Source organism: Mus pahari, chromosome 18, assembly GCF_900095145.1.
Source record: "Mus pahari chromosome 18, PAHARI_EIJ_v1.1, whole genome shotgun sequence".
NCBI classification, from domain to species: Eukaryota; Metazoa; Chordata; class Mammalia; order Rodentia; family Muridae; genus Mus; species Mus pahari.
This window is the reverse complement of record NC_034607.1, coordinates 14,944,188-14,954,493: the sequence shown is the minus strand read 5'-3', so window position 1 is coordinate 14,954,493 and position 10,306 is coordinate 14,944,188. Positions and strand designations below refer to the sequence as shown.

At 48.5% G+C, this 10,306-nt stretch overlaps 1 protein-coding gene across 2 annotated transcripts; it reads right to left on the bottom strand.

Moving 5' to 3' along the window:
- Nucleotides 1-10: 10 nt before the first annotated feature.
- Nucleotides 11-9,620, bottom strand: Mrps10 (mitochondrial ribosomal protein S10). 2 transcript variants are annotated; one of them, XM_021218385.2, is made up of 7 exons: nt 9,569-9,620; nt 6,178-6,242; nt 6,024-6,096; nt 3,627-3,763; nt 2,697-2,805; nt 819-908; nt 11-448 (listed from the first exon to the last, which is right to left on the bottom strand). In XM_021218385.2, exons 1-7 carry the CDS (start codon nt 9,614-9,616, stop codon nt 365-367), a joined length of 606 nt encoding a protein of 201 aa, XP_021074044.1. In that variant the 5' UTR covers nt 9,617-9,620; the 3' UTR covers nt 11-364. The 2 variants fall into 2 exon arrangements, with proteins under 2 accessions (XP_021074044.1, XP_021074045.1); XM_021218386.2 differs by having other exon boundaries at nt 6,024-6,093.
- Between the last annotated feature and the right edge of the window lie 686 nt (nt 9,621-10,306).

The following is a 10,306-nucleotide window of genomic DNA, read 5'->3' as shown; positions in this document are numbered from 1 at the left end:
AAAAAAAAAAAAAAAAAAAAAAAAAAAATGAATGAATGGATGGATAAATAAACAAGAACAAAATAAAATAAAATTAGCATGGGCTACCACGAAGTCAGCAGTGCTACACAATGTTTAAATCTGGTTCTTTTGTTTTGGGTTATGCAGAAGTTTGCTAATGTTTGTTCAAATCGGGCACAAGCATCCTCTGGTCTAAAGAACTGACACAGTGGCTCTCCCTGAAACCCAGCCTGCTCCCGCCGGCTGCCACAGCTGAGGTCCAGGCCGAGCAAGGGCAGGCGGCGGCCCTGACTCCCCTCAGGGGGCCGCTCTCCATGGACCACATGCTCAGGCCAGACCCGGGCATAGCCGCAGTCCCTGAGGCTTATGACTTGCTCTCTTCTCTCTCCTCAGGAACTGTCTCCCACATCGGCTCCTTGATGTGCTCTGGCAACTGCTGTATCTGCGTCTAAAACCAGAAACAAAGCAACCTGGGACACAGGGTTGACTTTGAAATGAACTCCGTCCACGACCTGATCTACTGACCTGTCACCCCCCTGCTTCTCTCTCACCCCCTCGCCTCAGAGGGCTCTTGAGGAGAGGAGAATTAAGGCCAGTGTGTAAGCTGTCTGATCCCCAGTGACCTCCAAGTGGGGCCGTGCTGTAGTCCCCAAGTCTCAACAACTATCAGGGAGACTTCTAAGGTGGCTCAGTGAGAACCTGGGTGGTGCGCTTACCTCTGTGCCCAGTGTGCCACAGGCCCTGTCCTCCACAGCCAGGACAAGCCTAGAGAGTAAAGAACCCAGCTAGCCCTCAGGAGACAGGGATTTGAACCATACCTTTGTCACTTCCATGGCCACCCCTTCAGGCAAGTTTCGCTGGATATACTCCAGGTAGACATTGGCTGTGCATCCAGTCAGATGTTTTAACTAAAACAGAAAGTGAACATGTCTTGCCACAACACCAGATCACAGATCTCTGAGGTTCTTTTGTCCCTTCCAAGTGATGAAGCCTGTTCTAAGAAATCTTACAGATTCTCCTTTTCAAATGTGCAGGAGGGCCGGAGAGATGGCTCAGTGCTTATGAGCCCTGGCTGCTCCCGCAGAGCCAGGTCCCGGTACCTACACAATGCCTCACAACTGCCTCTAACTTCAATCCCAGGGCATCCAATTCCCTCTTCTGACCTCTCCTGGTTGTAGGCATACATGTGGGGCAGGGGCGAACAAACCGCTCAGTGGCTCAGGAGTAAGGCACGGCCCTTCAACCCTGACAGCCATGTGCTCACGTTACAGAGAGCTGACTACCACAGTGGTCCTCCACCTCCCCACATAGGTTATGGCATGTGCCCCCATCTATAACCACAGTAAATAAATAAATGTTTTTTGTCGAGACAGGGCTTCTCTGGGTGGCCCTGGCTGTCCTGGAACTTGCTCTGTAGATCAGACTGGCCTCGAACTCAGAAATCCACCTGCCTCTGCCTTCTTGCTGCTGGGATTAAAGATGTCCCTCACTACTGCCCAACACAAATGAATAAATGTTAAAAAGTACAGATCCCAACTGAAATTGATGTGGGGTGTCAAGTGCAGCCTGCACACCCCATGCCTGTACCCACTTTTCACATGCATGCTTTCCACATGCATGCACATGCTTGTCTTAGTGACAACTGACAACTACTGTGAACTATCTCAAGCGAGCCACAAAACCTCATTTCACCTTCCACGGATCCCAGGAAGGGATTATTCCCATTTTATAAATGATGAGCTGGGCACGGGTCACACGGGCACTAAGCACCAAGACCTGCAGTTCTGCACTGTCAGTCTGACCCCAGAATGACCATGGCGACCAGGCAGACGCATGGACAATCCACAGCCAATGTTTGCAAGCCCTATGCTGAGTATCACTGTGAGGGAAACCCAGTCAGCATGTGGGAAGCGATTGTCCACTCTGCTTTAAATTAAAAAGAAATATATATGCATATGGGTATTTTGCCTGCAAGTATGTCTGTGCCCCACACCCAAGTGTCTGGTGTGCTCGGCAGCCAGAGAGGACACTGGATCCCTTGGAGCTGGAGTTATGGATGATGGCTGAGAGCCAGCGTGTGGGTACTGGGACGTGAACTCAGGTCCTCTGGAAGATAGCCAGTGTGTTAGCCACTGAGCCTCCTCTCTGGTCCTTTGTGTTGTCTGAGACAGGGTCACTATACGGGGAGCCTCCTGCCCTTGTCTCCCGAGTGCTGGGATGGTAGGTGTCTTCTATCACCTCTGCCTACAGCTGTGCCATCTATATTTACTTTGCTTTTTGTTTTTTTGAGACTCATGCATCCCAGAATACTACTGAGCTCACTCTCCAAGGACGACCCTGAATCCCTGATCCTTCTGTCTCCCCTCCTAAGTGCTGGTGTAAGGGACTGTGCTTGCTTGGGTGAACTGCTAAAATATTCACTAGAACCTTCGCGATGTGAGCAGCAGCTCCCTCAGTGCTGTCTGCTGTGCTGTGCTGTCCGTGCTGAGCCGTTTCCAAGCCCACACACGGAAAGGACGGCTGTGCGTCCGCCCTTCTTTTGGGCAGCTTTCACAAGAACAAGAGCCTCCTTCTAGTCCCCTGGTAGGCCTGGGTCGGCTGAATGGAGCTGAGTGGGCCCATGGTAGAGTGATGTCAGGCTACATGCTAATGATGCTGGGTGTTCCACAGATGCAGGACAGGCAGATGACACCCACCTCCAAACATCGGTAGAGGGTCCTCATCTCATACTGGACTCTGTGCTTCTTGAAGATGTGCACCGACTTGAGAAGAGTGAAGCGCTCTATTTTCCTTGGCGGTTCATGTCTGAATTAGTGGACAGAACTGATTCTCAGTGGGGCTCCACCTGAGTCACTGTACGAAAGCATCGTAACACAGCTCCGCAGGTCAGACTCGCTCAATTACAGGCACTAACTGCCATTTAGTCATTTCCATGTGTCAAGCCTCACCTGTAACAGCTGCTCTCACAAAACTCAGGCCAACATAAATACTGTGGATAGCAAGAAGCACCTTTTCCCACACCCAAACAAGCAGAGCCATGCAAGAATGTGCACACACGCACACCTGACACCCTTCAGCCCCTCCCTCGTGTACCCATATGCCAGTTATGAAGACTACAATGGTGATGAACTTGAGAGTAACGTCTGCCGATGCAGGGTAATTTACGGATAGACTGGCAAAGCCTCAGATGAGCCCTGTTCAGCACAGAAGGAGCGGGCGGGTGCCACGAGGCAGTGAATGGGTGCTGCATGGAGCTCCCCTTCCGTGAAGCTCTCGGGGAGGTGGTGTTGCTCAGGGTGGCTGCAGAGTGGAGGCGTCAGCCAATGAACCGTCGTGTGTGACAGTGCCTCAGAGCCTCACTGTCTCACAGAGACCCCAGACAGAGGCTTCCTGGCCTGACTTCTGTCAGTGCAAATTCTAGGAAGGGTTTCTTTCTGTTTCTTGTTTTAGTACCCGACAATTCTAGCAGACAGGAAGTGACGCTGCTTGCCAGGATTACACAGGGCAGGCTTAACTCCCCCCCACTCTCCTACTTTACAAGCTCAGACCTACCTGGAAGCCCAGGCAGGTTCCTACAGATCACACCACAGCAGACAACAGGTCAAATTAGGAGAGGTCATACTCACACTTTAATAGAAATGCCAAGTTCGTTAGCAGCGAGCACGGCAAAGTACTCATAACTGTCTAACACAGCCTTGTCATGGGCCTTCACTAAGATGGACAGGCGTTTGTATAATGTGTCTGGCTCATCGGAAGTGGTTATCTAAGTAAAAAAGCAAAGTTTTGGTTTCGGTTCTTGTCATGTTTACATCCAGCAAATTTAACATATTGTCGTTTGAATGACTTCAGAGTTTACTAATAAATGAGAAAGCTGACAGGCTTGCCTCCCAGTGTCACACAGATCTGCAAATGACCTTCCACACCCACGAGAGTCTACTGAGGATCACACATCCTCCAAGGTCACCACAAAATCATGATGGAGGTTCCAACTCAGTTAGGTCTAAGCCCCAGATTTCTAGCGAGAAGAGTCTCAGGGTCTGTTACCAAGTGACCGAGCTAGGACAGACCTGAGAAGCTCTCACTGGTGGCTGCACAGTGAGAACTGTGGGAGTCCCTGCTCCTCCGGGCACTCAGGTTTAAGGTAATATGCTTGTGCTAAAGCTCTTGCATTTCTACAAGGAAAATCTATGAAGACACAAATTAAAGTGCTTATAAATCGTTAAACACTGCTATACAACTGTTAAACACTGTAATTGTTATACAAAGCCCAGCTAGCTCTACTCATCCCTTTTATTAGGAATGTATTCATGTATGGTTGGCCTGTCTTCACACAGAAATTACTCATGTCTAATTAAAACGTTATGACATTGGCTGGACCTCCACACTAGCGCTAAAGACCTTAGAAATAATGGGCTTGGCATGTCTGACTTCTTCCACGAAGAATTATCTTCATCTCATTCACCATTAGGCTGGGAAAGGTTATTACTAACCCAGTGAGTCAGGGTAAAGTACTTCACCCCTGAAAAGAGAGCCACTTAGTAACCAGGAAGACAGACATCTGTTCTCAATTACACCAAATAAGATGGTTGGAAAGACAGGATTGACCCATCTTTACATCAGAGTTGGGACACAGAGAGGATGTCAGTCCGACAGGATGTTCTATTCCATCTTGTAGGGCTTGTTCACTTATTTAAACTTTTGTGGTGTTTAGAGAGTGCTAGATAAAAAAACTCTACTACTGAGCTAGCCTTAAGATCTCCCATTAGGTTTAAAGTTATTGTGAATTTGCAACAAATCTTAAAAGATTTCTGAAGATGTCTTGTGAGATCATTGTCATTTTAGCTTGGAATAGACATCTAACATCACAAGGTCTGATTTCCCAGAAGTCCTTGAGTGGCCAGAATAAGTAGCAAATTGTGTGTGTGTACATACATGTGCATGCACCATGGCATGCGGGTGGAGTCTGGGGACAACTTCCCTGCTTCTACAATGTGGGTTCTGGGACATGACCTCAGGCTGGGTACCTGCTGAGCCACCTCACCTTTCGGGTTATCTATCTTACTATAAAGAATGGATCATTCTAATTGTGTTTGTCCGTATGTGTGCTATGGCATACACATGGAGGCCAGAGGACACTGTGGGAACTGGCTCTCACCTTTTACCATGTGGGTCCCGGGGACTGAAGCCAGGATGGCAGGTTTGGCGCTCACTGCCGTTACCTGCTGGGCCATCTCACTGGCCATACCATATGTTATGGAACAGGGTCTCACCCTGAACCTGGAACTTGAGGACTAGGCTAGACTAGGCTCAGAAATGGGAAGACTTAGAATTTTTAGAACATTTTTAAGAACTGGGGGTGGCGACCTGTAAGCTTATCACTTAACATAAGGCGGGAGGGTTAGGGGCTCCAGGTCATCCTTGGCTAGCTAGCTAGCTAGAGGCTAGCCTGGGCTGGATAGCATCTTGTCTTAAACTCTATAAGGCCACATAGCTACTTGTGTATTCACCACTTTTGTGTCAATGACCTGCTTCAGTGTGAACCAAGAAATGCACAAGCCAAGGCTCAAATTCCACACAGAAAGGCTTGAAAGCCACAGAAAGGGTTGTGTGTGTGTGTGTGTGTGTGTGTGTGTGAATCAAGGATTCAGGCACTACTAAACATCACTCCTGAATGATGCTGAGCTAAGGGCAAGAGACTGCTCATTCCTACATTTATCTAGGGCAATTAATGATTTTCTTTAGGACTTTCTTGGATAGCATGAAAATTAGCCCAGGATCTCCCAGGGACATCACAGTCTGCAGGGTGGACTTGCTGGTACTCTATGAAAAAGACGTATATGTGTTTGGGAAATAAGCCTGAGTGAAATAACCATGAAAAAAGTGAAATTATTAATGTAATCCCTTTTGTTGTTGTTGTCTAGGCAGGCCTTGAACCTGCTACGTGAGGATATCCTACCTCTAGCTCCTAAGTGCTGGAGTCACAGGCCTTCCATGCCCTGCCCTGCGCAGTGGAGGGTACCTACCGTAGGTCTGGTCACATCCTTCGGGACGTCCACGTGCAGGTTTGACAGTGGCACCCACTTCATACTGGCGCTGCTGAGTGGGGAAGAGAAGGTTCAGGCTCAGCACAGGGCTCTGGAGTCTAGCGTGATTAAGCAGATGCACTTGTATACTCACAGTGCAAGGCCGCCAGCTCTGGCTGTCCTGCTCTTAGAACCATTTATAGAGGAATTCCCCAACTCCTAAGAAGGATGGAGGGGACAGGTGTCAGAAGTCAAGTCAGTTCCCAGAGCACAAAGTCAGAAGGCACGTGGTGGCAGAAGGAGGGTCTCAGTCTCTCACAGGAAAATACTGGGCATCAAAACGACCAAAGTGCTGGGCGGTGGTGGCGCATGTCACCTTAATCCCAGCACTCGGGAGGCAGAGGCAGGCGGATTTCTGAGTTTGAGGCCAGCCTGGTCTACAGAGCGAGTTCCAAGGCAGCCAGGGCTACACAGGAAAACCCTGTCTTGAAAAACCACAAAGAAAATGAACGAAGGAACAAACAAACAAACAAAAACAAAGTGTCCACTGCTCTAGGAGCCTGGGTCAGTTCTCAGCACCCACACCTACTGTAACTCCAGTTCCAGTGTCTGGTGCCCTCTGTCCTCCGTGCATGTGGTGCACAGAACACTCACATAGATACACACGAAGACACATAAATTAAAAACAAAACCAGAAACAACTTAGCTAGGCATACTGCACATGTCTTTGATCTGAGCACTGTGGAGGCGGAGTAGGAAGAGCCATGAGTTCAAGGACAGCCAGATGTACAGAGGATTTGTTTGTTCCAGAAACAAAACAGAACAAAAGTCTTTTAAAATTACATGTGTACATGATTTAATCTTTGCTTGGCATAAGCACCTTGCTTGTAAATTACCTAAAATACAGCACACATCACGTCCATACCCATCATTAACTACTACTCCACAAGCTGCCCTAACGCAGCACTGCACAAACCCTTTAAGTGAGCGCCCCCTAGTGGAAAGGAGGCAAATGGTACTGTTCGGATCTCATGGTTTCTTAGCCACCCGGTAATAGTTTAAACGGATTGAAAGGTGTGACCTTGAAAGCAGCAAAATAAATTCTTTAAAAATACAACACAGACGGAAGTAACAGGGAGACACAAGTGAAGGAATTAAGACAACAGTGGGTGCGTTCAAAACAGCCTGTGCTCGCTGTAGTGGTGAATGAATGCTTTTAACCCCAGCCTTGTGAGGCCGGAGGACCTGTGACCCTGGGGCCAGCTTGCTCTACCCAGCAAGTTCCAGGACAGCCAGGATTCCAATTGAAAGAACTTGTCTCTAAACAAAGTGAAACCCTAACCAGGCTTGCTTCTGCTTTCTTGCTCTTATGCTGCAGGACAGTCTCCAGCCCTCCTTGGCTTACAAGCAATGACACCAAGCTCAGCGCGGAGTATGCGTGGCCACCCACACACTCACATAGTAAGATCTCCTACCCCAGTGACCTGGATGCTAAGGAGCATGGCGCTTCCCAGTCACATCTTCCTCTGGAATAGCTTTGACTGCTGGGGTGGGGGTTGCATGAGGCATGACCTGGCCTCCAACTGGAGAGATGGGGAGGCCTTGAGTGCCCGATATGTCTGCCTTCACCTCCCTAGTGCTGGTTGTGAACCACTGCGTGCAGCTTTGTTTTTTAAGGGCTTGGACATGCACAGATCTGGCTGGATAAAATCTTTCTCACAAGTGCAAACAACTCTCTCTCTAGCATTCTAGTTTTATTTAAAAAAAAAAAAGTCTACATTTGTGAGTGCTTCTACATGCATGTACATGTATGTGCAAGAGTGTGGAGGCTAGTAGCTGTTGGGTGTCATTAAGGAAGGATCTCATTGGTCCCAAGTCTCTACTTTTGTCGGCTAGTCTGGGAGGCAAAAAGCTCCAGTGGACCCCCTGTGAGCCCCTGGAGCCCCCCTTGATAGACTGGTGCTGGCACCTGAACCCCAGACCTCACAGTTGTGCAGCAAGAGCTCTTAACTACTGAGCCACCTCCCTACCCTCAAATTTTATTTTTTCAAGACAGGGTTTCTCTGTGTAGCCTTGGCTGTCCTGGAACTCACTCTGTAGACTAGGCTGGCCTTGAACTCAGAAATCCTCCTGCCTCTGCCTCCCGAGTGCCGGGGATTAAAGGCGTGCGCTCATGAATTCTTAAGACACTCTCAAGAGGCCTGAAACCAAAACTCACTAAGACATTACTCAAGACTTTTCTGTTCTCTTTCTCCGTCTGGTGTCCAGTGGAGTCTTTCAAAGCTGTGTGGGTTGTACCGTATAGTAAAAGATGGTATGCCAAAACGAAGGAGAGTAAAGCTGCCTTTGCTAGAAGGCTGTGTACCAGGCTGACTCTTCATCAAACTTGCTTTTGCTTTGGAAAGCAGGTTTTCTAAAGTGTTAGCTAACCTGGGACGATATCGAGGCTGGCGTGATGGCTCGGCAGCCCTTGCAGGCGACCCGAGTCCCACAAAAGGCTACGGATGGGCTTCAGTGGCAGAAACTTTGTCTGGTGTGAGCAAGGCCCTGGGTTCAATCTCTAGTATGAAAAACAAACTTCTCTCTCTCTCTCTCTCTCTTTTTCTTTTAGAGACACAAGTTCACGGAACCCACTCCAATTTGGAACTCTGTGTGTAGCTGAAAGTGATCTGGAACTTTTGGTCCTCTCAAGGGCTGGTATTACAGCTCTGGGCCACCACCTCTGGGTCACCTGCCGGCTTTAGGCATGAAGTCCTCGAGCAACCGAGCTACAGTCTGAGGTCTTCCTTTTCTAAAATTCGTTTATTTTGGGGGGACAGGGTCTCAACATGCAGGCCAGGTTTTTACAAGTAATGCTATTTCATCGTGTGCCACCTGATCCAGTTCCGAGCATCATTTTCAAAACTACTAAATGATCACTGAGAAGTGCCGCAAAAGTTTCAAGACCATAGAGTTCTTGAGAACGGCCTAGTTTTTCGTTTTTAATTTAAATTATTATTATTATTATCATTTTTAGGTTTTTCGAGACAGGGTTTCTCTGTGTAGCCCTGGCTGTCCTGGAACTCACTTTGTAGACCAGGCTGGCCTCGAACTCAGAAATCCGCCTGCCTCTGCCTCCCGAGTGCTGGGATTAAAGGCGTGCGCCACCACGCTCGGCTAAATTATTTTTTGTTGCAGGACCTCCATACGCAGCCTGGCTGTCTTCCAACCCAGAAGAAGTTCGTCCGCCTGCCTCCTTTCCCCAGTGCTGTGATTGAAGCCATGCGAACGCCAGGCAAGTTTTCCGTTTTCAAAGAAGCCTCTCGCGGGAGATCTGACCCATTGCCCCGACCTGGGAGCCCTCGGGTCACCTCCTCAGCCCTGGGGGCGAGCAGGGCGTCCCAATGGGGCTGCACCGCCACCAGGGCTTTCTCCTTCTCTTGTCACTTTCCAATAACTTCCTCCAACGGAGGAAGGCTCCGTCCCGGATGGGCAGAGGGTGGCAGCGAGACTCGGCGGCGACGACGCCGCCGTCGGTCGCCGGGATCCCCCGCCCACCGCTTTACCTGCTGCAGGCGCCGGCACAGAGCCGCACACGCTGCGCGCGCCGCCATCCTGGTGCCCTGATCGCCCAGGATCACTTCCGGGGTCGCAGCACTGCTCGCGAACCATAGAGTTCGGAAAGGAAAGAGTGTCTCCTGTCTTCCGGCACTGAAACAACCATAGAGTCGTGGCTCCTTGGTGTGTGTGTGTATATATATCTATATAATATATGTATAATATATTATATATGTATAATATATATTATATATTTAAATTTCTACTTTATTATTTACTTTTTTATTATTCACTCATTCCTTTAAGTTTTTGAGTGGATGCGTCGCGTCCGCCAATTGGATAAACTCCCAGGTTCTATCTATACGCTGTCTATCCTAAGATCCTATTTATCTTGGGTGGGTTTCTTTGCTTAGAGACAAACACAACAGAAATACTTGGAAAGGAAGTTGCTGCTGCTACGGTGTGAAAATTCTAACATTTTTCCTTATTGCAAAAGCCATTTCATTCTTAAACTTTGTTCACACCATCGGAAGGCCAGGCTTGTTAATGGATTTTCCTCAATTGTGTTTTTCAAAATGCCTTCCCATGCAATTTAATATAATGGAAACGCCACACTTAGGCGCTCTGGTTTCCATGTAGGTGGGTGACTTGATCAAATTTTTTCCGTACTTTGAACCCATTTTCTTTCTTCCTTCCTTCCTTCCTTCCTTCCTTCCTTCCTTCCTTCCTTCCTTCCTTCCTTCCTT